Source organism: Vicugna pacos, chromosome 9, assembly GCF_048564905.1.
Source record: "Vicugna pacos chromosome 9, VicPac4, whole genome shotgun sequence".
NCBI lineage: Eukaryota > Metazoa > Chordata > Mammalia > Artiodactyla > Camelidae > Vicugna > Vicugna pacos.
Window position 1 is genome coordinate 32424738 of NC_132995.1, and position 26362 is coordinate 32451099.

Here is a 26362-nt window from a genome sequence, read left to right on the forward strand (position 1 = left end):
ACTAAAGGGGTGGAAAACTCCCCACCTGCTTTATTTAATCCAAATAGGACTTCTAAAAAAGACCCCTGTGATGAAGAAACAGATTTTATTTCCCATCCATTGCTGACCTAAACCTTGGTTAAAAAAAAAAGTTTAATTACTATAAAAATGTCATAAAAGAACAACACACGGAATATCAATATGAAGAACAAATTAAAAAATTAGAAATTTTAAAACACCCCATATACGTTCATTGAAGGTGTCCACTGAGCACTGGAAACAGTTTACAGACTAACCTCACAGTGTGGTCCCCACACACCTTGCATAACACCGCCCCTGGCACCCCCACGGGGACACCAGTCTTTGCTTGCTTAGTGCTGCTGACAGGATACCCGCTACCCCTGAGAGCGCCCTGTGGTGATTTGGCTCTGAATCTTTGGAAGTTCTTCCATTGCTCAGACTGAATCCTGTCCCTCCAAAATCCAGCCGTTGGCTACTTGAAGGCAACAAAGTGACTAGGGATTTGGAGGGAATTACCCAGCCATTTACCAGCAAGAGGGAGTGTGCCTGAGAATTGGTTCCAGATGGAGTATTTCATCTGCCCACGCTGGGTGCTGGAAGATTCTCCAGTTTGGAGGGAGTGGTGGTGTTTATTTGGCAGGAGTGAGGTGCTCAGTGACTTGTAATTAATGCCAACGGTTTGTCCCGCTGGTTATTTGTGGAGGGAATTGCTATTTGATGTAAAATAAAAGGAAAGGATGAGTCACATGAACCGGGAGTCAGGACCACGCTTGCCCACAGGTGCCCTGTGTGAAGAGGGATTTCAGAAACCAGCCAGTGCTGAGTGCATGGACACTGATGTCAGGCATCTCAGATAACAGCCTACTTTGTGACAAGAGGTATGGCCTGGGTAAGTTACCTAACATTGCTGATACTCAATTTTCCTGTTTGTAAAGAGATGATATCTCATGTGGGGATTAAATGATAGTGTCTTGGTTCCTGGCTTAATAAACACTGGGTGTTATGAACATTATGTCCACACTGGCATTTGTGGAGACTCCTTTTAGCTCCCAACAGACTGTTGGGGAAAGGCTCATTGGTTTAGGAACGTTACTCTGGGTCGGAGGTTTTAGATGGGATTGGAAATTGGCTGATCCAGTGCCAAAGGGAGTGTGGATGACCTGCCACGAGTCCCCCAGAGACAAGATGCTGCCATAACATTTGGACAGACTCAGAAGCGAAGCCTTTTCCACCCTCATGTCATTTCATCTGCACAGGAACCGGTGAAGAGTGAATGTGTGGGAGGGTTGGAGTGATTGTGCCAGTTTCAGAGAAGTTAACCTACCTGACCAAGATCACACAACTCGGAGGTCAGAGGTCTGAACCTCTGCTACAACTGACCTCAGCCATCATCATAGCTGGCAGTTCATGCTGTCTCTGGATGCTCAATCCTGCCTCTCACTTCTCAGAGTTAGGAGGACCTTTCAAGATGGACCGGTTGTGCTCCTGGCTTGACACATGAGAAACTGAATCCCTGAGAGGTCACAGAGCTGTGCAGACTGTCTGCTCAGTGCTCCTCCCACTGCTGCCTCCGTGCTCGCTTTCAGCATCCCCATCTTTCATATGAAGTCATAGTGTAGGGCCGTAGGTGAGGGCAGGATGCTGCAGTCAGCCTGTATGAGTGCCAATCCCACCTATGTCACTTATGTTACATGACATAACCTCTCTGTGGCTTAGTCTCCTACACTGACAAAGGGCAAAATAAAAGGATATAGCTCAGAGGTTTAAAGAGTTAGTACGTGTAAAGAACTTAGTCTGGTGCCTGGCATGTGGTGAGCGGTCTATAATGTTAGCTATTACTTTATTATTGTTGTTAGTGTATTATTATTGTTGTTGTTGTTATATATAACATAGGGCGTGGGGAGCCACTCATGACCTGAGGACAGCCGGCACAAAACAGGATAATAAATCTTGAGTGCTAGCGTCAGGCTTTGAGGTTGATCTATCAAAGACAATCTCTGTCCCGCCACCCCTTTGAGATGTTTGCGCCAAGGAATCTTAAAACCTCAGGAACGTCCTATGCTAATGAGACACTAATGGCCTTTGGGCAAGAAGATACAATCAGCATACAAGTTACTGATCTAAGCCTATGGCGGTTTATGGGAACAATACACAAGTTAATGATTTTACTACACGCTATCAGGTGGTCTTAAGTTTAGAAGACAATGCCTTTGCCTACTTGCCTACGTGAAGGAATGCACACTCTAGCTGGTTGAAATTGTATAAATTAACTGCTGAAAATAAACTCGTCGTCCATTCTTGGTCTTGCGTCTTGCAGACTTAGAGTGCGACCCTCTCAACCCCACCTTTTAGTGTCGTCTTTCTTTTCTCAGTCCTGCAGCACAGGTTCCTGGACCTGCTCATTGTCGGCTGGCTCCGACAATAGGGAGTATTTATTTACCTCTAGACAAAGAAGCGGTGCTAAAAGCCCTGCTGTCTGTCCTCATCCACCATTTGAGCACATGACCTGTAGTCCAAAGAGTCAATCAATCACACTTCTCACAAAATTGCGATCAGCACTGGGGGGATTTATACCCCTGAGCCCAGCAGTCTACGCCTTTATGGTTCATACACAGGATGCCTGCCCTGTCTGCTACCACTGGCACCAGTATTTTACTTAACACCTTTCCTTTAGATGATTTATATGTTTTAAAATATATTTGTATTAGCGTTCTCTAGAGAAACAGAACCAGTAGGTTGTATACAGATAGATAGTGATCTATTTTAAGAAATTAGCTTATGCAATTGTGGAAGCTGGCATGACAAATTTGTAAGGCTAGCCAGTGGCCTGGAAATTCTGGTCAGAGGTGATGTTGCAATCTGGAGTCTAAAGGCAGTCTGCTGTGTGTAGTATATTGCCTATTCTTCAACTAAAAAATAAAAAATAACCCATAAAAAAATAAATAAAAATAAAGCCAATCTGGTGGCACAATTCCCCCTTCTTCAAGGGACCTTCAAGTATTTCTCTAAGGTCTTCACTGACTGGATGAGTGTCTTTCACATTATGAAGCGTTAATTTGCTTTTCTCAAAATCTACTGATTTAAATGTTAACCACATCTAAAAAATACCTTCACAGCAACATCAGGTTAGTGTTAGACCATTATAGACCACCATTTGTCAACTTGGCACCCATACAACTTCTTAAACCATAAAAGACAATAACAAGGTCATATTTCTACCTAACACGATACAACTATCCTACCTACAACTGAAAAGTACTGACCCTTTCCCCAAAGGAGGATGCAAAGTCCTTGGGTGATGGTCACTTTGGTACTTGATATTCTGTAACTTAAATACATAACTAAATAAATACTATGATGTAAAGTCAATACATTCTATGTCAAATGATAAGGGGATAAAAGAGGGAGGAAAACACAAATATTGCCATATATATATAAAACAAAATAATGAAGAAGTACTCATAAGAGTTATAGTTGTCATTTCTGTTTCTGGACCTGGTCACGTGGTCATAGCTGACATTTATAAACACCTTCGACTACCTATTCCATATTCCTTTTGCTGCCTGCATGCTACTCAGTCATTCATGGTTCTTTACCTGGTGGGGTGACCTAAGTCTTTAAGGGTCTGGGCCTTTGGCAGTCCTTCCTGTATTGGGTTGTTAGAGTAATTTTCCATGACTTTAATCACAGGGCAGGGTAGTACTAAGAGATGCCCTAAGGGACCCCTCTATTCCACAGCCTTCCGGACCGCCATTGTAGAGTCTAACCAGTAAGCCAACAGTAGTGGCTGCTTCTTGCAACTAGCTCCAGTCAGCATAATATCATCAATGTACTGGACCTGTGTGGTGTCTTGTAGAAGCAAAAGTTGGTCTAGGTCTATGAGAACTAAATCATGACATAGGACTGGAGACTTGATAAGCTTGAGGATTATCTCCGTTTAAAAGATTTCAAGCAGTACACTGATGTTGAAGATACAGCAAAGGAAAACTTTGGGCCAAAGGAAAACTTTATCCTTGGCCTTCTCCTTCCCTTGGGAAGCTGACTGGATTCAGATCTAGTGGCACTATGTCTTAGCTCTGGGCTTAGACCCTGGGAAGATTAACATACTTGTGACTTACCTTTCCCATCAGCCAAATGGGCTCATAAATAATAATATTCCTCTTTCAGAGTCCTTGTGAGGTTTGAAAGATCAAAAAAATTATCAGCCAGGTGTGACATACAAAATGCTGTGTAATGCTCAGTAATACTGAAAAGGAAAAAATTACTTTTCTTGATATGTTAAGTAAGGCTAGATCTGCCTATCACCTAAAATGGCCACTCCCCTGGGGGCATCCCATTTTCTGAACAGCTTTCCTGGAGTGAGGTGGGCTGGCTAGGCTGTGGAGTCCCTGGAGAGTTTTATGCAAAAGATTCAGACAAATGTGCTCATAAATCCCTTCAGATTTACAGTGGAAGAAGGACGGAAGCAGAAAACAGTGTCTGCCTGGAAATCAAGAACAGAAAAATAGTGCCAAAAGTCCCTGTGGGCTCAGGGAGAGGAAATGCACTGTGAGGTAAAGGTCACATTCCAACATTGGGCCTCTGCACACAACACCCTTGGGACTTTCCACCACCCCCCGTAAGCCGGGGATGTGAGCACAGGCTAGGGCTGCACACGGGCACTAGGAAAGGACATAGCTGAGGACAAAGGCACGGGGACCTGGGGTAGCAAACAGAGCGAGGACAGAGTTCCAGGAAGATCCCAGAACAAAGGTGACTGCCTACTTTGGGAAAATTTGGAAGGGGCGGGCAGGGAGGCTGGGACACGGAATACCGCCCGGCACGCAGTCCTTCCGTGAGTTCTAGGGCCAAAGGGACGTCCCGGGCACTGCGCACAGACCCAGCCTTGCTCACGGAACCCTGCGCTCTGCCCAGCCAGGTGCGCACAACCTGGCTGGGCGGGTGCAAGGTGGGGACGGGGCCGCTGCGCCCGGGGCTGCCTCCTTGGGGTATAAACATAGTACGTGGGCTCCTGGTCTCCAACACGCCTCCCACCAGCAAGTGAAGCTTCTTCTCCGCTTGCTTTAGACCTCCGGCCTCACCTCGCTTCCAAATGGACCCCAACTGCTCCTGCTCCACTGGTAAGGGACCCTCGGCTCGGGGACTTTGGATGCCACTTCCCCCAAATCAAGAAGAGTCCCTAGGTTTGGAGAAGGGAGTACGCTGAGCTTGAGCTGAAGCGGACTTCCGTAGTTAACCCCAGCATGGACTTTCTCCCTGATCAAGCGCCCCCATTAGAGCTTTTCCATCCTCCCAGCGGCTTCCATTTAAGAGGCAAAAAGCCTGAGGCTTAAGGCTGTCCTCTCCCACATCATCCAGGTGGTTGGGGGCTGCTGGGTCAGCCGCTGTCCAGGCCTCAGATTTGCTTTTGCTGAATGGGAGTAAGGGGATTTTTGTCTCTTCTGGGCTCAGACATAAGTACCCGGCCACCAGACCCAGGCTTCCTGGATGGGCTCTGGAGCCATTCCTGTGGGGTAAATATAAGGCAGTACACAGCCTTTTGTAGCTAAAGGGCAGAGGAGGTGGGGTGAGACTCTGTCTATGCTGGACAGAAGTTCCTAGCGCAGGGCCCTACACCCACGAAGAGGATGTGGGGAGGGACTGTTAACTGTCCTGGCAGAGGAGGAGGATTTAGGGAGGGACTGTTGTCCATCTGCTGTAGCTCCTGCCTCCCACATCCTGCTCACTGCTGGTCGTTCCCTTCCTGGCAGGCGGCTCCTGCACCTGCGCCGGCTCCTGCACATGCAAAGACTGCAGATGCACCTCCTGCAAGAAGAGTGAGTGTGGGGCCTTCTTGTGGAAACTGGGGTGTGCAGCTAGGATGAGGGAGGGAACCAAGAGCTGGTTCTGAGTGTATGGTTCTGGGGAGCTGGTCTCCCTTTGTCCCCTGGAACCTGTCACTGCTGCTTCTGACTTTCTGCCTTGTCCTGGGCTTAGATGGGGCAGGGCAGTCATTTCCTAGTGGAACCCAAATCCCAAAGGTCCTCCCAGTTGTCTTGGAACAGAGCATGTTTTTCTGCACTAAGGGTCCTCTGGGTCTCAGGGCTTGTGCCTGGGCTGTTGGGCAGCCTGGTGTTGGGCAGGGAGGTGCCTGGGAAAGTCATCTCTGGCATCTACTTTCCCCATCTCTCCTCAGGCTGCTGCTCCTGCTGCCCTGTGGGCTGCGCCAAGTGTGCCAAGGGCTGTGTCTGTAAAGGGGCATCAGAAAAGTGCAGCTGCTGTGCCTGATGTAAGGGAGAGCCTAATCCAGATGTAAATGCCCAGGGACGTGGGCAAACCTGCATTTTTATCCAAACCCGACCTGAGTGTTACAATTCCTTTTCCAATATGTGAATGGTAATAAAAAAAAAATTGTTGACACTATTCTGACTCTGCTTTCTTTCCTGTGCATGGGAATAATGGCTTGTGTGCCATCTAGGTAGGGCTGGTATAGGAGACTGGATGAGAAGTGCAGAGACTTGGGTAATGGAACAGAATGCTAATGCATAATAAACTGAGTACCTAAAGTAAGACACACTTCTTCACTAAGTTCATCTTCTGTGAGATGGAAGAGCGTTACGCCAGATGCTATAATGATTTGGAGCAGACACAGGGTCCCCTCTGTTCTCATGTCAAGGGTTGGTGGATGGCAAGGGCTGGTGACTTCTCAATTCTTCATTTTCCATCCTTTGATTTCCCTGGACAACTTCAGTTCCTCATAGATTTCAGGCTTGATAGACTGTAAAGAATTTGGAATCAAACCCCTACTTACCTAAATCCCTACCTAGGAGACTCAAAATTCCTGCGCCAAAAGATTGATGTGAACTCTCTAGCCATGGTTTTTATTTTCTATCTTCACAAACCTAAACTCTGGTAATATAAAATAAAGTGAATTACTAAGAAAAATGTAAAAGGACACAATATACAAAACCCAGATTTTGTTTAACAGACATGTTTGAATAAATATATAAGGAACAGAGTAAGACAGGAAAACTTTTTTAAATTTAAAACTACACATTTATTCATTGAAGGTGTGCACTGAATACTGAAAACACTTTACAAATGCCCCAAGGTGTGGACCACACACACCTGGAGAAGCACTGCCCCCACAGCCCTACAGGGGACATCAATCTTGGCTTGCCCATCACCACTGACAGGACAGCTGCCACCCCTGAGAGTTCCCTGTGCTGACTTGGCTCTGAATTTTTGGAGGTTCTCACATTACTCAGGCTGAGATCTGCCTTTTCTTCAAAATCCAGCCCATGACTACTTGAAATCAGCAAAATGACTAGAAATTTAGAGGTAATGCCCAGACATTTCCCAACAAGAGGGAAAGTACCTGGGAACCGATTCCAGATGAAAGATTTCATGTCTGCCTGAGCAGGGTGAAGGCAGATTCTGTAGTTATGAAGTTGTGGTGGTGTTTATCAGGAAGGAGTGAGGCATTGAGTGACTTATAAATAATGGTAATGGCTAGGTCCCCCTGACAAGTTTTGGAGGGATTTGCCATTTGATGTAAAGTCAAAGAGAAAGATGAGTTACGTAGCCCAAACTCAGGACGCTTACCTACAGGTGTCCTGTGTGAAGAGAGGCTTTCAGAAGCCAGCCTGTGTTGGGTGCATGGGCGTTGGGGTCAGGCAGTCCTGGGTCACAGACCAATAAGGCACTTACCTGCTGTGTATCCTGAATAAGTTGCTCAACCACTCTAAGTCTCCATTTTCTATAAAAAGATTATATCTCTATGTGGTATTAAGTGAGAGTGGCCTGGTTTCTCACTAGGACTCAATAAACAGTGTCTATTCTCATCCTTCTGTTCAGTGACTTTTCTGGGACAGAATCTTGTTGAAGCCCAACAAGCTCTTGGAAAAGGCTAGTTGATTTACAAGCACTACTCTGAGTTGGAGGTTAAAGTTTGACTGGAAATTTACTGAATGTGTGCTGGAAGGAATGTGGATGACTTGCAATAGCTTACCTAGGATAAGATGCTGTGACAGCACTTGGGCAAACACTAAAGACTTGCCCACCCTTCACGTCACTTGATCTACATTGAATGAGTGACAAAGAACTTGCAGGGGCTGGAGTTACTGTGCCAATTACACAAAGTTAAAGCGACCTGGCCAAGAGTACGGAGATCACATGCAGAGGTCTGAACCTATACTTCAGTTGTCTTACCTCCTCGCCAAAGATGGCTGATTATGATCTAACTGGATGCTAAGTCCTGCTTCTCCTTATTCAGAGTTGGAAGGGTTGAGATAGTCCAGTTGTGCTCCCGACTGGAGAGATGGGAGTCTGAAGCCCAGAGAGGCCACAGAGCCATGCAGAGGGATCTGACTGCCAACTCTGCTCTTCCCACTGCTGAATAAGGGGAAACAACCACTTGTTTTGTTATTTAATATCTGATCTGCCTATCACCTACAATGATCCCTCTCCTGGGGGGGGGGCATCCCATGCTTTGGGGACTCCATCCTGGAGTGGTGGATCTGGGAGGTTGAGGAAACGCCCTTGAAAGTTTAGGCAAAAGAGCACCCAGATAAATGTGCCCAACCATCCGTTCAGCCATGAAGAATGTAAGGAAGGAAGGGTGACAGAAGCCCGTGTTCGCTGCGTTGCTGTTAAGCGAGAAACTTCGGAGAAACGGTGACTAAAAACCATCGTAGGGGCCACGGCAGGCAATTTTGGGGGCAGGTTCGGGGCGGGAGACTGGTGGTGAAGGTTGCATCCATCACAGATCTCTGCATACAACTCAGGCTCCAGCCATGCCTGGAAAGTGAGCAAGTGTTGAGGTTGCACACGAGCTCCTAGAAAGGGCGACACTGAGGACAGAGGTGCGGTGGGGGGTGGGGGGCGGGGGCGGGCGGAGACTGGGGAAGACGGCGAGGACACGGGTTCCCGGAACACCTGGGGACACCAGCGGCGGCTGTCCTTGGGAAAATTGGGAAGGGGAGGGCAGGGAGGCTAGGACACCGCGTACCTTCTGGCTAACTGTCCCTCCCCGCGAACAGGCACCAAACACGGCCCTGGGTGTGTACAACAGTCTTAGGTGCGCTGGGAGAACCTAGCGCTCGGCCGGCGTATTGCTCACAACCCGGCCCCCGGCGCTGCGGTTGCCACCAACTCCAGCCTTGCTCGCGGAATCGTGACCTCATCCCGGCCAGATGCGCACAGCCCGGCCCCGGGCGCTGCGGGCGGCGCGGATCCGCCGGGCGGGTGCAAGGCGGGGGCGGGGCCTCCCAGACTCCAGCACGCCTCCCGCCAGACGAGTGAATCTGTTTTGCTACGTGCTTTAGACGTCCAGCCTCACCTCGGCTCCAAATGGACCCCAACTGCTCCTGCTCTCCTGGTAAGGGACTCCTGGCTCTGGGACTTGGATGGCCCCTTCCCAGCACCAAGACAGTGTCCCTGGAGTTAGACAAGGGAAAATTTTTAACTTGAACTCAAGTGGACTCCTGTAGTTCTCCGGGTGCTTTCTTCCTAGGCAGGGTCAGGAGAGAATTTCCAGTTTCCCTTTGCCTCTGTTTTTGAATAGAAGGTACTGAGACTTCAGGCTGTCATTTTTGAGGTCACTCAGATGGTCAGAAACTGCTAGACTGGGACCCAGTGTCCTATCTAGGCCTCACAGCTGCAAGACTGATGGAAGGAGGGGGCACTGACTCTTCCTGGTCAGAACATGAGGCCCTGGCCCCCAGCCCTAGTTTGCCTGATCTGGGTTTGGAGCCTGGGACATTCCCTGTGGAGTAAAATCAGGAAGGGAGCTACCTTCCCTGGCAACAGAAGAGAGAATGGGAGGCTTCTCTATCTGCCTGAGTGAGACAGGAGCTCCCGCTGCTGGGTCCTTACAAAGGAGGCTGAAGGGAGGGATTGTTTTCCATCTGCTGGAGCTCCTGCATCCCCTGCCTGCTCGCTGCTGGTGTTTTCCTTCCTGGCAGGCGGCTCCTGCACGTGCACCGCCTCCTCCACATGCAAAGACTGCAGATGCACCTCTTGCAAGAAGAGTGAGTGTGGGGCCTTCTCTGGGAATCCGGGGTCAGGGCTGAGTCAGAGGAGGGAGCCCAGAGCTCAGCAGGCAGGAGCAGGGCAGGGACCCAGCTTCCTTACATCCCTCCCTCAGAACCTGAATCAGAATCGGAGGTGAAAGAGTCATGAAGTTCCAACCTCTCATTCTAGAAAGGTAAACTGAGCCCAGAGTTGTCACCAAATAGTGTCAAAGATGGAGCCAGGAATAGAACCTAGGTTTCCTTTCTCTGGATGCTGCCATCTGAACCCTCCAGTGTCCTGATCACTTTAGGTTCTTGAACTCTGTGACCAGGTGCGTTTTCTCTGATCTGCTGGTGCAGCCCTCTCCTGTGGACGCAGCCCAGAGCTTCCCTGGCCCTCCTGGGGACAGCTCTGGCAGCAGCTTGCTCCCTGTTTAATCTTAACCACTTTTCTCAAGAGTATTTCCTCAAGGAATTCACTATATGGTTCTGTGAGGTGGGATGCTGGCTTTCCATTGCCCCTGGAGGCCCTGCCACAGTCTTCAGGTATTCTGCCCTGTCCTGGGGTAGACAGAGCAGGGCAGCCTTTTCCCACTGTCAGAGACCAATTTTCTCAGGACAGAGCACACCCACCTAAGTCCTCTGGGCCTGGGGGCAGAGCTTGTGCAAGGCCTGCAGTTAGAAAGGGCAATTCCCAGGAATGTGTGCTCTGGCTCTCATTTTCCTTTTCTTCCCCAGGCTGCTGCTCCTGCTGCCCCGCAGGCTGTGCCAAGTGCGCCCAGGACTGCATCTGCAAAGGGGCGTCTGACAAGTGCAGCTGCTGTGCCTGAAGTCGGGGAGACCCTGCCTCAGATATAGATCAAACAGCATGGACAAACTTGCATTTCAAAATTTATTCCTACTACTCTGACCAGATGCTACATTCCTTTTTCTATAAAATATGTGAATTGTAATAAAATTCATTGACTTTATTTTGGCTGTTTTTGTTGGTGTGTCTTGGAAGTAACATACATTATGGTCACCAGGACTGGGGTGGGGGATTGGGCTGGAAGTGCTGAGACATGGGTTCTGGACCTAATTAGTTGTCCCAAACACAGTAAGTGCCTTGAGCAGGTCAAGTTACCTTTCTGAGCTTCAGGTTTTCAGATAGAAATGAAAGCATCATCCACACGTGATAAGGGAATGAGGCACATGGGTTCACCTCTGTCCTTTGTAAGTGTTGATGGCAGAGAAACTCCTCAGTTTCTCATTTTCACTCTCTCTTATCATCTGCCAAACTTCAGTCCTCAAAGATGTTAGCCTATGAAAGAACTCAGACAGGATGAAATTCAAGCCCCAGCTGTTTTACCTATACACAGTGCTTACTTCTAAAACACTGTTGAAGGACCAGGTTTTATTTTCTAACACCCACAGATTTAAACTTTGGTAAATAAAATGAATTACTAAGAAAAAGTTTTAGAGGACACAATATATAAAACCCATTTTTAGGTTCAACACACATAATTTTGTTACTATATGAAGAACCAAGAAGAAAAATAAGACTTAAAGGCTACACATATGTTCATCAAGGCCGTTTATGAGCACTGGAAGCACTTCACAAATGCTCCGCTGTGTGGACCACATACACCTTGTGTAGCACTGCCCCCATCCCATGGGGAGCATCAGTCTTGATTTGCCCAGTGACACAGAGAGGACACCCGCTACCCCTGACAGCTCCCTATGTTGGCTGGGCTCTGAATCCTGGGAAGTTCCTCCCTCAAAATCCAGCCCTTGGCTGCTTGAAACCAACAAAGTCACTAGGGATTTGGGAGGAATCACCCAGCCATTTCCCTGCAAGATGGGGTGTACCTGAAAATTGGTTCCAAAAGAAGGACTTCATGTCTGCCCGTGTAGACTATTCTGCAATTTGGAGAGTGTGGTAGTGCCTATTTGGCAGGAATACGGTACCCAGTGACTTTGTTATTAATGCCAATGGTTACTCTCCCTGGCTGCTTGTGGAAGAAATTGCTATTTGATGTTCAATCAAAGAGAAGGACGGGCCACGTGGCCCAGGAGTTGGGACCACACTTTTCCACAGCCGCCCTGTGTGAACAAGGTATTTCAGAGGTCAGACTGTACCGGGTGCTTGGGTTTGGGTATCAGGCATCCTGGTTCACAGTCACCTTGCCACCTCCTGGCCATGAGACCCTGGCAAGTCATCCATATTCTCAGCCTCCGTTTCCTCATTTGTGTAAAAGACATGATATCTCAATGTGGACAGTTAAATGAGATGGTGGCCTGGCTCCTAGCTAGGGCTTTCTCAACAGTTTCCTCTATGGTCACCATATGCACATGGACATTAGTGAGGATAAGATTTCTTTCAGCTCCCGAGAAGCTCGTGGAGAAAACTCATTTGTTTCAAAATATACTCAGCGTGAGGCTATAGATGATAGGAACCTTGCTTCTCTGGTGCCAGAGGGAGTGTGGATGTCCTCTAATAAGCCCCATTGGAAAAGACGCTGCCACAGCATTTAGACAGAGTCAGAAACCTTTCCCACCTGTCATGTCATTTGATTTACAAAGGATTCAGGGAGAGAGTGAACATGCAGGGGCTGGAGTTGATTGTGCCAATTCAAGAGAGGTTAAGCAATCTGGACAAGGTCACACAGCTCATAGTCAGAGATCTGAACCTATATGATCTCACTTCCTAGCTACAGGATGCTGATTATAATCTAACTGGATGCTAAATTCTGCTTTTTCTTATTCAGAGCTGAAAGGGTCCTCTGAGACAGTCCAGTTGTGCTCTTGGCTGGAGAGATGTGAGTCTGAAGCCCAGAGAGGTCACAGAGATGTGCAGAGGGATCTGACTGCCTGTTCAATGCTTTTCCATGGCTGCCTCTGTGCCAGGTGTTCAGTGTCCTCATCTTTCACGTGATGCATTGATGTCCGGTGGTGGCTGAGGGCACGATGCTGCAGCCAGCCTGCATAAGTGCAACCCCCACCTGTGTCACTTATAGCCAGGTGATACAACCTCTCTGTGGCTCAGCCTGCTCTGCTTTAAGAGAGCAAAATAGTCATTTTGGGACTAGGGACAAATAATACATACAAAGAACTTAGATGATACTATACAGTGAATAACCTATAATATTTGATATTACTTTATTATTACCACCAATAGCATAGGAGACATTTTTCAACTTCCAGACCAATAAACCAGGACTGGGGTGCATGGCTGTGTGTCCTCTCTTGTCTTCATCAACCACGTAAGCATGTGACCAGTTGTCCTGAAAGGTTTATCCTCTCTTTACTCGAAGAGGGATTGGCAAAGGGATATCAAGCCATAAACAAGAGAGTCCTGATCTTCCTAACAGATAGAGAAGGATCCTGCCATTTCTGCTGTCACCTCCACCAGGATTTACTGAATGTTTTTCCAATGATTCATATTTTCTTAAATATATTTATATATAAAGCAGATTATTTATAGTGACTGAGAATAAGAGTCCATCTTCTTTCAGACATTGAAGGGAAGGTAACCACAAAATCATATATATATATATGTATATTTATATAAATATATATTTATATAAATATACATATATATATATATATTTTATCACTTTTGCCAGGATTGACTTCAAGGCAGTAGAGAGGTGCTGAAGACATACCTATGGGCCAAAGGGAAGCTTTCTCACTGTTTCCCTTGGGAAGTGACAGGAATCAGACCCAGGGCACCACTTCCCGATACTGGGACCCTGAGTCAGTAACTTTTTGTGCTGATGTAGTTCAGTCTTTGGGAAAGGGACTCTTAATTAGTATTTCCCTTTAGAATTGCCCTCAGAATTCAAAAGCAAAAGTGATTAACAAGGCTTGACACAGACTCAATGGTATGTAATTGTCAGGAATACTGAAAGGGAAATAACCTCTTGTTTTGCTTTGTTATTTAATGCCAGGTCTGCCTAGCATCTAAAATGATTTATGCCCTGGGAGCATCTCATGATTAGGGAACCTCCAGCCTGGAGTGGAGTGGACCAGCTAGGCTGAGGAATATTCTGGAAAGTTTAAGCAAAGGAGCATCCAGTCAAATGTGCCCATCTATCCATTCAGCCGTGGAGACTGGAAAGAAGGGAGGGAGGAAGAGGTCTGCGCTCGCTGCGTTGCTGTTACAGGAGAAACGCTAAAGACTATCATGGGAACAGGACAGGCAATGCTGAGGGAAGAGGAGAGAGGGGTATTGGGGTGAAGGTCACATCCACCACAGGTCTCTGCACTCAACTCCCGGGCTCCGCCAAGCCAGCCACTTAAGGGCGAGGCTGGGGTTGAACACGGACTCCTGGAAAAGGTGAAACTTAGGGCAGAGTTTCGGGGGCGGGGGTGGGGTGGGGGGGTGGGGGTGGAGAAGAAGGTGAGGACATGCCGCCGGCTGGTTTCCCGGAAAAGCCAGGAACGCCGGTGTCTGCAGATCGCGGAGAAATTGGGAAGGGGTGGGCAGGCAGGCAGGCTGGGCCACTGCTTTCCACTCGGCACACAAAGTCCCTCCGCGCTGGCGGGCGCCAAGGGGGAGGCCCCCGCGGTGAGTACGGAGACCAGCCGAGTTCCTGGAGTCCTGAGCTCGGCCCTGCGTGTTGCTCTCAGCCCGGCCCCGGTGGCTGCGGGGCGGCGCGGATCCGCGGAGCGGGTGCAAGGCGGGGGCGGGGCTTCTGCGCCCGGACCGGGGCCTCTGCGCCCAGGCCATCCTCTCTGGGTATAAACTGAACACACTGGCTCCTGGGCTCCAACACGCCTTCCACCGGACAAATAGATCTTCTTCTGCACTTTCTTTGGACCTCCTGCCTCACCTCAGCTCCAAATGGACCCCAACTGCTCCTGCTCCACTGGTAAGAGACCCCTGACTTTGAGACTTAAGATGCTCCCTTCCCAGGCACAGGACAGAATGTCCCTGCCTTTTGAGATGGGAGGATTTTGAGTGTGAGCTCAAGTGGACCCTGGTCGTTGGTCCAGAGCTTTCTTCCTAGCCAGGCTCCTGAGTGCAATTTCAGTCTCCCTTTGACTCTATTTTAAATTTGAGGCTGTCCTTCTTGAGGTCACCCAGCTGGTGAGGAAATTACTGTAGAGGGATCCAGGGCTCCATCCAGTTGCCAAGATTTGAAGGGAAGAGGGGACATCTTGTGGTTCAGGTCATAAGGTTTGGCCTCCCCACCCCCATCAGTCCTCGTAGATTGAGTTTGGAGCCTGGAACCATCCCTGTGGAGTAAAATCAGGACGGGACCTACCTTCCCTCACACCAGAAAGGGGAGGGGGGCGTCTCTATCTGCCTGAGTGGGACAAGAGCCCCCAGTGCTGGATTCTGACAGAGGAGGAGGGTTTAAGCAGGGATTGTTGACAGTCTGCTGGAGCTCCTGCATCCCATGTCCTGCTCACTGATGGTGTTTCCCTTCCTGACAGGCGGCTCCTGCACCTGCAGCGGCTCCTGCACATGCAAAGACTGCAGATGCACCTCCTGCAAGAAGAGTGAGTGTGGGGCCTTCTCTGGGAATCCAGGGTCTGGGCTGAGTCACAGGAGGGAGCCCAGAGCTCAGCATGCAGGAGCAGGACAGGGACCCAGCTTCCTTACATCCCATCTCTCAGCACTGAATCAGAATCTGACTTGAAAGTGCCATAAGATGACTGAGTCCCAGCTGTCATTCTAGAATGGTAAACTGAGGCCCAGAAATGTCACCATTAAGCTTCGAGGATGGAGTCAAAACTAGCACCCAGGTCTCCTATCTCTGATACAGCCATCTAAACCCTCCACCAATATGTTGAGCAAATTTATGTACATGAACTTGGTGACCACATGTGGCTTCTGTGAACTGCTGATGTAGGGGTTTCCTGTAGAGGCAGCTCAGAGATTCCCTGGCCTTCCTGGGAGCAGCTGTGTCAGGGGTTTACCTCCTCTCTGATCTTGAGGTCTTTTCTCACTTTATTTGATCGTTCTGGGGGCTGGACTTCCTCGCCCAGAGGCTCCAAGGCTTTCTGCCCTGTCCTGGAGTAGCCTTTTCCTAGTGTCAGGACAGAGCATACCATCCTAAAGTCAGGGTCCTGTGGGTCTGAGGGCAGCTTGCACTGGGCCTGCTGTTGGGAAGGGTGGTTCCTGGTAATGTGTGCTCTGACCCTCACTCTGCCCTCTCTTTCCAGGTTGCTGCTCCTGCTGCCCTGTGGACTGTGCCAAGTGCGCCCAGGGCTGCATCTGCAAAGGGGCGTCTGACAAGTGCAGCTGCTGCGCCTGATGGTGGGGAGAGCCTGCCCCAGATGTAAACAAAACAGCATGGACAAACCTGCATTTTAAATTTTTTCATACAACTTGACTTGATGCTGCATTCCTTTTTCTATGAAATACATGTATTGTAATAAACGTTGTTGATTTTATTCTGGCTCTGTTTTGCTTTGCATGAAACCAGAAAAGTTCTAGGGATTTAGAGGGAATAGGCCAGTCACTTCCCAGCAAGAGAAAGTATACATGAGAATTGATGCCAGACAGATTACTGTATCTGCCCGTGCAGGGCGATGGCTATTCTGCTATTTGGAGAGTGTGGTGATCTTTATTAGGAAGGAGTGAGGCATTCAGTGACTTGGAATATATTAAAATGGTTTCTCTCCCTGGCTATTTTTGGAGGGAATTGCTATTTGGTATTCAATCAAGAAGAAAGAGTCATCACGTGGCCCAGGAGTTCTGTGCACACTTGCCTGCAAATGCCTTGTGTAAAGAAAGGTTTTTCAGGAGCCAGCCTGTGCTGAGTGCATGGGTTTTGGTGTCAGGCATCCTGGTTCACAGCCACCTTGTCAATTCCTGGCATTGTGACCTGGGCAGATTCATGATAATTTCTTAGCCTCCATTTCCTCATTTGTATAAAGTAGATTATATTTCAATGTGGCAGATTACATGAGATGCTGTCCGGCTCCTAGCTAGGGTTTATAAACAGTGGCCATTTTGATGATTATATCTTCCAACATTCGTGGGGACAGAACATTTTTATCTTCAATAAAGTTCCAGGAAAAAGCTCCATTGCATTGGAAGCATTACTCTGGGCTGAGGCTAGAAATGATCTCACCTTGCTGTGATCAAGTGCCAGGGTGTGTGTGGTTGACCTCCAATAAGCCACTGGGACAAGATGCTGCCACATAATTTGGACAGAAACAAAAGCCTTTCCTACCCTTCGTGTCATTTGAACTGCATAGGAACCAGTAAATAAGTGAATGTGCAGTGGCTTAGGTGCTTTTGCATCGTTCCAGAGACGTTAAGCACCCCACCCAAAGCTCATTGTCAGAGATCTGAACCTCTGCTACAGCTGACTCACTTGCCAAAAGTGGCTGATGATGTCCCTGGATGCTGAATCCTGCTTTTCCTTATTCAAATCTGGGAGGGTCCTTTGAGACAGTCTAATTGTGCTCCTGGCTGGAGAGATGGGGATCTGAAGCCCAGAGAGGTCACAGAGCTGTGCAGAGGGATCTCACTGCCTGCTCAGTGCTTTTCCATGGCTACCTCTGTGCCAGGTGTTCAGTGTCCTCATCTTTTGTGTGATGTCATGGTGCCCAGTGGTGGGTGAGGCCATGAAGCTGAAGTCAGCCTGCATGAGTGCAAGTGTCACCTGGGTCACTTATAGTCGCATGACATACCCTCTCTGGCTCAGACTGTCCTGCTGTAAAAGGGCAAAATAATATTGTCTGGCTTGTAGGAGTAAGGAATTTAATAAATATAAAGTACCTAGAATGAAGCCTGGCACAGAGCATGTAATCTATAATGTCAGTTATTACTTTATTAATATCCTTAATAGCAGAGAAGACATATTTCAACTTCCAGACAAGTAAGCCAGGGCTGGTGTGCGTGGCTGAGTGTTCCGTGTTGTCAGTCACGTGAGCATGTACCATTGCCCAGACAGGGTTATCCTCCTCCTCACAAAAGAGGAATTGGCACTAGGGATATAAAGCCACCATCAAGGCAGTCCACGTCCTCCAAACAGATGTAGGAAGACGCATGGCTTTTCTGCCCTCACCTGCGCCAGAATTTTACTTACTTAATATTGTATGTATGTTGTGTGTGTATTATCCCCAAATTATTTATATGAAAAGCAACCTTTTTACCACTACTAAATATGAGAATCAGTTTACTTCTAGACATAGATAGTAGCCACAAAAAAATAATTATTTTCCTTTTCTAATACTTCTGTCACTGCCAGGATTGAGTGCAAAGCAGTAGAGAGGTGCTGAGGCCACACCTCTGGTCCAGAGGCTCTTTTTCTCTTGGGAGGTGACAGAAATCAGATCCAGGGCACCACTTTTCAGAACTGGGACCCTGGGTTAGTAGCCTCCTTCTGCTCTATTTAGTTTAGCCTCAGGTAAATGGGCTCCTAACTAGTATTTCCCTTTACAGTTGCTGTTAGAATTCAAAGAGCAAAATTGAGCAAGGCTTGGCAGAGACTGCAGGAATACTGTAAGGGAAATATCCGCTTTTTTTTCTTTGTTACTGAATGCCAGTTCTGCTTATCACCTACAATGATCGCTTCCCTGGAGGGCATCCATACTTTGGGAACCTCCATCCTGTAGTGGGGTGGACCTGTCAGGCTGAGGAAAGCCCCTGGAAAGTTTAGGCAAAGGAGCCTGGTGAAATGTGCTCATCTAACCATTCAGTCCTGGAGAATGGAAGGAAGAATGGGAGGCAGAGGCTTAAGTTCGCTGCGTGGCTGTTACACAAGAAACGATAGAGAAACTCTGACTAAAGACTATGCTGGGGACGGGACATGCAATCCTGGGGTCGGGGAGGGCGGTCTCTGCACACAGCTCCCAGGCTCCCGCCAAGCCTGGGACCTGAGCTAGAGGATGGGGTTGCACACGGGCTCCCGGAAAGAGCGAGAATAGCGGCGTGAGGGAGCGGGGTGGGGAAGACAGCCGGGATACAGGGGCTGGGTTCCGGAAAAACCACCTGGAAAAGTGGAAGGAGGAGGGTAGGGAGGTTGAGCCACTGCTTGCCGCCCGGCACACAAAGTACCGCCCCTCTTCCACCGCGCGGGCGGTCGCCAAGGGGGAGGTTCCCGCGGTGCGCACGGAGCCCCGCCGCCTTCCTGGAGTCCTGCGCTCGGCCGGCCCTGCGTGTTGCTCACAGCCCGGCCCCGGGCGCTGCTGACGGCGCTGATCCGCGGGGCGCGTGCAAGGCAGGGGCGGGGCCTCTGCACCCGGGCCGCCTCCTCTGGGTATAATCAGAACACTCTGGCTCATGGGCTCCAACACGCCTCCCAACAGACAAGTGCCTCTGCATCGCCCGTTCCTTTGGACCTCCAGTCTCCCCTCCTCTCCAAATGGACCCCAACTGCTCCTGCTCCACTGGTAAGGGACTCCTCTGAGTCTTGGATGCCCCCTTCCCCTTGGATGACACAGGACAGAGTGTCGCTGGGATTAGAGAAGTGAGGATTTGGAGTGTGAGCTTAGGTAGACTTCTGTCGTTGGTTCAGTGCCTTCTTCCTAGCCAGGCTACCGAGAGCATTTCTAGTCTCCCTTTGCTTCTATTTTTGAATTGCGGTTACTGAGGATCGAGGCTGTCCTTTTCCAATTCGCCCAGCTGGTCAGGGGACTGTCTAGGTCTTGGAGCTGTAGGACTTGATGGGAGGAGGGGACATTGCTCCTTCTGAGTTCAGGTCATAAGGCCCTGGCCCCAGCCCCAATCAGCCTAGGCGGGATCTGAAGACTGGGACCTTCCCTGTGGAGTAAATCAGGAGGCGACCTATATTTCCTGGCACCAGAAGAGTGAATGTGGGGCTTCTCTATCTACCTAATGGGACAGGAGCTCCCAGCACTGGGCCCTGACAGAGGAGGGTTTAGGGCGGACTTGTTGACTCTGCTGGAGCTCCTGCATCCCACGTCCTGCTCACTGCTGGTCTTTCCCTTCCTGACAGGCAGCTCCTGCACCTGCGCTGGCTCCTGCACATGCAAAGACTGCAGATGCACCTCCTGCAAGAAGAGTGAGTGTGGGGCCTTCTCTGGGAATCTGGGGTGTGGGCTGAGTCAGAGGAGGGAGCTCAGAGCTCAGCAGGTAGTAACAGGGCAGGGAACCATCTTCCCTACATCCCCTTCACCAGGATCTGATTCAGAATCACCTTAGAGATGATTGAGACCCAACCTCTCATCCTAGAACAGGGAGATTGAGGCCCAAACGGGTTACCACCAAACATTCTCAGACCTGACACAAGAGCTAGTTCCCCTATCTTCTGATTAACTTTTCTTAATCCTCTCAGGGACTGAAGGACTTTGTGGACATGAACTAGTGACCATGTGTGATTTCTCTGACCTACTGCAGCCCTTTCCTGTAGAGGCAGCCCAGAGATTCTCTGGCCCTCTTGGGAGCTGTTCTGTCAGGGGTTTGCCTGGACTCTGATCTCAAAAAGTTTATCACTTCATTTGATGGTTCTGGGGGCTGGCTTTCCTTTGTCCCCAGGGCCATGTCACTGTCTCTGTAAGGCTCTCTGTCTTGTCCTGGGCTCCAGTAGGGCAGGCAGCTTTAACCTAGTGTCTGAGAGTAATTATCTCAGGGCAGAGCTGCCATTGTAAGGTCAGGGTCTTCTGGGTCTGGGCCAGCTTGTGCCTGGCCTGCTGTTGGGAAGGGTGGTTCCCAGTAATGTGTGCTCTGACCCTCACTCTGCCCTTTTTTCCCCCAGGCTGCTGCTCCTGCTGCCCCGCGGGCTGTGCCAAGTGCGCCCAGGGCTGCATCTGCAAAGGGGCGTCTGACAAGTGCAGCTGCTGTGCCTGAAGTCGGGGAGACCCTGCCCCACAAGTAGACAGAGCAACATGGACAAGTCTGCATTTATTATTTTTCATACAACCTGACCTAATGCTACATTTCTTTCTCTGTGAAATATGTGAATTATAATAAAAGTTGTGAGCTTTATTCTGGCTTTGTTTTTCTTTATTTTATTTGGAAATAAGAGACTTTATGACTTCATGCCCACCAGGTCTGGGGTGGGAAATTAAGACTACAAGTGCAGAGACCTGGGTTCTGAAGCAAATATTAGCCCCCATACACTGAGTGGGTTAAGTAGGTCAGGTTACCTCTATGAGCTTCAGGTTCTCAGCTCAAAATGAAAGTATTGACCAGAGGACATAGGGCATCGTACATACACAGGTTCCCCTCTCTTCTCATTATGAGTATTGATGTCACAGAAACTTCTCAACTTCTCATTTTCATTCTCTATGGGACCCTGCCATACTCAGTCCACAGTGATATAAGCCTTCAAAAGTACCCAGAGGGGATGGAATCCAACTCCCCACTTGGTTGATTTCTGTACAGAGCTTGCTTCTAAAACATTATAGAGAGTCCTGTTTTTCTTTTCTAGGACAGTTTCAAATTTAGATGAATAAAAAGAATTGCTAAGAAAAAAACTGTTAAAGGACACAATATCTAAAATTCATTTTTCATTTCCAAACACATAATCACATAAATATGGGAACAACAAATTTTTTAAATTAGAGGCTTTTATATGCTGCACATATGTTCGTTGAAGGCGTGCAGGAGTCCTGGAAACACCTCACAAATGCCCCACTCTGTGGACCACATACACTCTGTCCCCAGCATCCCCACAGGGAACATCAATCTTGGCTTGCCCAGTCCCACTGACAAAACCGCTACCACCCCTCACAGCTCCCTGTGGTGACTTGGCTCTGAATCTTTGGAAGTTTCTCCCTAGGTTAGGCTGAAATCTGCCCTTCCCTCAAAATCCAGCCCTTGGCTCTTGAAACCAGCCAAGGCATTGGATTTGGAGGGAATTTCCCAGCAAGAGGCAGTATATCTGAGACTTGGTTCAGGATGAAGGACTTCATGTCTTCCTCTGCAGGGGGATGTTACTCTGCAGTTTGCAGGGCGTGGTGGTGTTTATTGGGAAGGAGCGTGTGCTGAGTGAATGATAATATACACAAAGTGTTAGTCCCCTGACTGTGGAGGGAATTGCTATTTGATGCTCAGTCAAAGAGAAAGAGGAGGCCTGTGGCTCAGAAGTCAGGTCCAAGATCGCCCACAGGTGCCCTGTGTGAAGAGGGGCTTTCAGGAGCCAGCTTGCGCTGGGTGCATGGGTTTTGGTGTCAGGCATCCATGTTCACAGCCTCCTTGCCACTTCCTGACCTGGGCAAGTCACTGATAACCTCTGAGTTTCCACTTCCTCATTACTATAAAAGGGATTATATTTCAATGCGGGGATTAAGTGAGATAATGGTCTGGTCCTATCTAGGCTTCCTGAACAGTGGCCATTATGATCACTATATCCACACTAACATTTGTGCACAGAGAAGCCTTTTAGCCCCAAGAAGCTCCTGGAGAAAGGCTCATTGATTTGTAAGCATTACTGAGTGGAAGTTAGAGATGACATTGGAACCTTGCCTGTCTGGTGTCAAGGGAATTGTGGATGACCTGCATAAGCCCTTTGGGACAGATGCTGCCACATCATTTGGACAGACACAGAAGTCTTTCCCCACCTTGGTGTCATTCAATCTGCCAGGAGCCAGTGAGAGAGTGAACATGCAGGGAGTGGAGTGATTGTGCCAATTCCAGAGAGGTTAAGCAACCTGCCCATGGTCACACAGCTCAGAGTCAGAGATCTGAACCTACACCACAGCTGACTCACCTCCTGGCCATAGGATGCTATTATGATGTCACTGAATGCTGAATCCTGCCTCTCCTTATTCAGAGCTGGAAGGGTCCTTTGAGACAGTCCAGTTGTGCTCCTGGCTGGAGAGACGGGAGTCTGAAGCCCAGAGAGGTCGCAGAGCTATGCAGGGGGATCTTACTGCCTGCTCAGTGCTTTTCCATGGTTGCCTCTGCCAGGTGTTGTGTCCTCATCTTTTGTGTGATGTCATGGTGCTGGTGGTGGGTGAGGCCATGAAGCTGAAGTCAGCCTGCATGAGTGCAAGTCCCACCTGTGTCACTTATAGCCAGGTGACATAACCTCTCTATGGCTCAGTCACCTCTGCTGTAAGAGGGCAAAATAACAGTATCCGGCTATTTAAGAATTCAATACATGCAGCAACCTTAGAACAAAGCCTGGCACACGGTGATTAACCTGTAATAGTAGATGTTATTTTATTATTATCTCTCATTTCATAGGAGATATTTTCCTCCTTCCAGACTAATAAGCCAGAACTGGTGTGCATGACTTTGTTTCCAGTGATCCCTGAACAACCATGTGAGCTTGCACTGTTGCCCAGAGTGGGTTATCCTCTTTCCCATAAAAGAGGAATAGGCACTAGGGATATAAAACCAAGGTCAAGACAGTGGATGTCCCTGAAACAGATGCAGGAGGATGCCTGCCACTTCTGCTGTCACTTGCACCAGGATTTTATTTAACATTGTGTATGTGTGTGTAAATTTATTTATATGAAAAGCAAACTCTTTACCACTACTTAATATGAGAATTAGTTTCTAGACATAAACGGTAGCCACAAAAACATATGCTTTCCTTTTCTACCACTTTTGTCACTGCCAGGATTAAGCTAATGCAGTAGAGAGGTGCTGAAGACATGCCTCTGGGCCAAAGGGACACGTTGTCACTGACTCTCTCTTTCCCTTGGGGAAGTGACCAGAATCAGGTCCAGGGCATCACCCCCACCACTGGGACCCTGGGTTAGCAGCTGCCTTCTACTCTAAGTAGCATTGCCTTTTGGAAACGGGCTCCTAAGCAGTATTTCCTTTTAGGGTTGCTGTTATAATTTAAGGAGCAAAAGTGGTTAAGCAAGGCTTAACACAGACTCCATGGTATTTAAGTTGTCAGGAATACAGAAAGGGAAATAACCACCTGTCTTGCTTTGTTGTTTAATGCCAGGGCTGCCTTCCTTCTAAAATGATCCCTTCCCTAGGGGCATTGTATGCTTTGGGAACCTCGGTCCTGGAGTAGGGTGACCAGCTAGGCTGAGGAATATTCTGAAAAGTTCAGACAAAGGAGCACCCAGTCAAAATGTGCCCATCCATCCATTCAGCAGTGGAGAATGGAAGGAAGAGAGGCAGAGGCTGCGTTCGCCGCGTTGCTATTACAGGAGGACCGTTAGAGAAGCGCTGAATAAAGACCATCCTGGGGACTAGGACAGGCATCCTGGGGGAAGAGGGGGCCAAGACTGGGACGTGAGCGCGAGGTTGGGATGAACACGGGCTCCGGGAAAGGGTGAAACTTAGGGCAGAGTTTCAGGGGCCGGGGGTGGGGAAGTCGGTGAGGACACGCATGCTGGTTTCCCGGTGGCTGCGGACGGCGTGGAACACTGGGAAGAGGCGGGCAGGGAGGCCGGGTCGTTGCGTGCCGCCCGGCACAAAGTCCCCCCGCGCTGGCGGGCGCCAAGGGGGAGGCCCCCGCGGTGCGCACGGAGACCAGCCGGGTTCCTGGAATCGTGCTCTCGGCCCGCTTGTTGCTCACAGCCCGGCCCGGCGCTGCGGGCGGCGCGGATCGGCGGCGCGGGTGCAAGGCGGGGGCGGGGCCTCTGCGCCCGGGCCGCCCTCTCTGGGTATAAACGTAACACGCGCGCTCCCTGGCTCCAACACGCCTCCTACGAGACAAGCAGATCGTCGCTACTCTCTTTGGACCTCCTGCCTCACCTCGGCTCCAAATGGACCCCAACTGCTCCTGCTCCCCTGGTAAGGGACCCCTGACTTTGAGCCTTAGGCACGGGACAGAATGTCTCTGGGGTTAGAGAAGGGAGGATTTTGAGCGTGAGCTCAGGTGGGCTCCTGTCGTTGGTCCAGAGCTTTCTTCCTAGCCAGGATCCCGAGAGCATTTCCAGTCTCCCTTTGCCTCTGTTTTACATTTGAGGGCACTGAGGCTCCAGGCTGTCCTTTTTGATGTCAAGAGACTGTTAGACTGGGACCCAGTGCTCTGTCCTGGCCTTGGAGCTGCCAGGACTTGATGTGAGGAGGGGGCATTACCTCTTTATGGTTCAGGTCATAAGGGTTTGGTCCCCAGCCCCAGTCTGCCTGGTCAGAATCTGGAGCCTAGGACTTTCTCCGTGGAGTAAAATCAGGAGGAAATCTACCTTCCCTGGACCGGAAGAGAGAAGGTAGTGTTTCTCTATCTGCCTGAGTGGACAGGAGCTCCCAGAACTGGGTCCTGACAGAAGAGGAGGCTGCAGGGAGGGATTGTTGACTCTGCTGGAGCTCCTGCATCCCACGTCCTGCTCACTGCTGGTCTTTCCCTTCCTGGCAGGCGGCTCCTGCACCTGTGCCAGCTCCTGCACATGCAAAAACTGCAGATGCACCTCCTGCAAGAAGAGTGAGTGTGGGGTTTTCTCTTGGAACCTGGGGTCAGGGCTGAGTCAGAGGAGGGAGCCCAGAGCTCAGCAGGCAAGAGCAGGGCAGGGACCCAGCTTCCCTACATCCCTCCCTCAGGACTGACTCAGAGGTGAATAAATCTTAGCAATGATTGAGTCCCAACCTCTCAATCTAGAAAGGTAAACTGAGCCCAGAGTGGTCACCAAATATTGTCAAAGATGGATGCAAGACTAGAACCTAGGTCCTCTGTCTCCTTATGCAGCCTTCTGAGCCTTCCAGTATCCTAAGCTCTTTATACATGAACTTGGTGACCACGTGTACTTTTTCTAATTGGCTAGTGCAGCCCTTTCCTGTAGGTGCAGCCCAAAGCTTCCCCAGCCCTCCTGGGAGCAGTTCTGTAACAGGTTTGCCTCCTCTGATCCAGAGGACTTTCCTCACTTTATTTGTTGTTCTGGGTCAACCTTCACTTTCCCAGAGGCCCTGTCACTGTCTCTCCAAGGCTCTCTGCCCTGTGCTGGATTCCGAGGGGGCAGGCAGCCTTTTCATGTTGTCAGAGATCATTTGCATCAGGACAGAGCACCCCGTCCTAAACTCAGGGTCTGGGCCTGGGGACAGAGCTTGTGCGAGGCCTGCGGTTGGGAAGGGTGGTTCCTGTTAATGTGTGCTCTGACCCTCACTCTGCCTTCTCTTTCCAGGTTGCTGCTCCTGCTGCCCTGTGGGCTGTGCCAAGTGCGCCCAGGGCTGCATCTGCAAAGGGGCGTCTGACAAGTGCAGCTGCTGTGCCTGATGTCAGGGAGACCCTGCCCCAGATGTAAATAGAGCAACGTGGACAAGCCTGCATTTATTATTTTTCATACAACCTAACCTGATGTTACATTCCCTTTTTCTATGAAATCTTTGAATGACAATATAGTTACCTAGACTCTCTGGCTTCAAACGCCTCACAATGTGTTGGGAACTCGGGACTTGGGTTGTAGGGGAGCCTGCACTGGGGAATGTCAGGAAGAATGGGCAGTGGAAGGTGGGTGGGGTCAAGGCATCCTGCCATCTGGCCAGGGCTCAGCTCTGAGTTTTGAACTATGGCAAAGTGTTTCCTCTCCTACCTTCTAGAGGGTTAACTGGTTCTGGC

The 26362-nt window shown here is 49.4% G+C and overlaps 5 protein-coding genes across 11 annotated transcripts; all 5 read left to right on the forward strand.

The window, feature by feature from the left end:
• Positions 1 to 752: 752 nt before the first annotated feature.
• On the forward strand, positions 753 to 6353 carry LOC107034566 (metallothionein-1E). Of its 6 annotated transcripts, none has more exons than XM_072967403.1 (5): positions 759 to 889; positions 4442 to 4553; positions 5047 to 5120; positions 5751 to 5816; positions 6176 to 6353. In XM_072967403.1, exons 1-5 carry the CDS (start codon positions 838 to 840, stop codon positions 6265 to 6267), a joined length of 396 nt encoding a protein of 131 aa, XP_072823504.1. In that variant the 5' UTR covers positions 759 to 837; the 3' UTR covers positions 6268 to 6353. The 6 variants fall into 6 exon arrangements, with proteins under 6 accessions (XP_031536461.2, XP_072823504.1, XP_072823505.1 ...); XM_072967404.1 differs by having other exon boundaries at positions 5068 to 5120; XM_072967406.1 differs by having other exon boundaries at positions 803 to 878; positions 5068 to 5120.
• Positions 6354 to 9212: 2859 nt separating this feature from the next.
• LOC102530573 (metallothionein-1D) lies at positions 9213 to 10963 on the forward strand. 2 transcript variants are annotated; one of them, XM_031680603.2, is made up of 3 exons: positions 9213 to 9358; positions 9945 to 10010; positions 10731 to 10963. In XM_031680603.2, the coding sequence occupies exons 1-3, from the start codon at positions 9331 to 9333 to the stop codon at positions 10820 to 10822; spliced, it is 186 nt and encodes a 61-aa protein (XP_031536463.1). In that variant the 5' UTR covers positions 9213 to 9330; the 3' UTR covers positions 10823 to 10963. The 2 variants fall into 2 exon arrangements, 1 of the variants encoding a protein (XP_031536463.1); XR_012075653.1 differs by lacking the exon at positions 9945 to 10010 and having other exon boundaries at positions 9228 to 9358.
• Positions 10964 to 14365: 3402 nt separating this feature from the next.
• On the forward strand, positions 14366 to 16381 carry LOC102530835 (metallothionein-2A). The gene is made up of 3 exons (XM_006214533.4): positions 14366 to 14845; positions 15414 to 15479; positions 16146 to 16381. The coding sequence occupies exons 1-3, from the start codon at positions 14818 to 14820 to the stop codon at positions 16235 to 16237; spliced, it is 186 nt and encodes a 61-aa protein (XP_006214595.1). The 5' UTR covers positions 14366 to 14817; the 3' UTR covers positions 16238 to 16381.
• A 2644-nt stretch (positions 16382 to 19025) lies between these two features.
• On the forward strand, positions 19026 to 20883 carry LOC102531083 (metallothionein-1F). Its single transcript, XM_006214534.4, has 3 exons — positions 19026 to 19328; positions 19895 to 19960; positions 20654 to 20883. Exons 1-3 carry the CDS (start codon positions 19301 to 19303, stop codon positions 20743 to 20745), a joined length of 186 nt encoding a protein of 61 aa, XP_006214596.1. The 5' UTR covers positions 19026 to 19300; the 3' UTR covers positions 20746 to 20883.
• A 3566-nt stretch (positions 20884 to 24449) lies between these two features.
• Positions 24450 to 26160, forward strand: LOC102530315 (metallothionein-2-like). Its single transcript, XM_006214531.4, has 3 exons — positions 24450 to 24603; positions 25169 to 25234; positions 25929 to 26160. Exons 1-3 carry the CDS (start codon positions 24576 to 24578, stop codon positions 26018 to 26020), a joined length of 186 nt encoding a protein of 61 aa, XP_006214593.1. The 5' UTR covers positions 24450 to 24575; the 3' UTR covers positions 26021 to 26160.
• Positions 26161 to 26362: the final 202 nt, after the last annotated feature.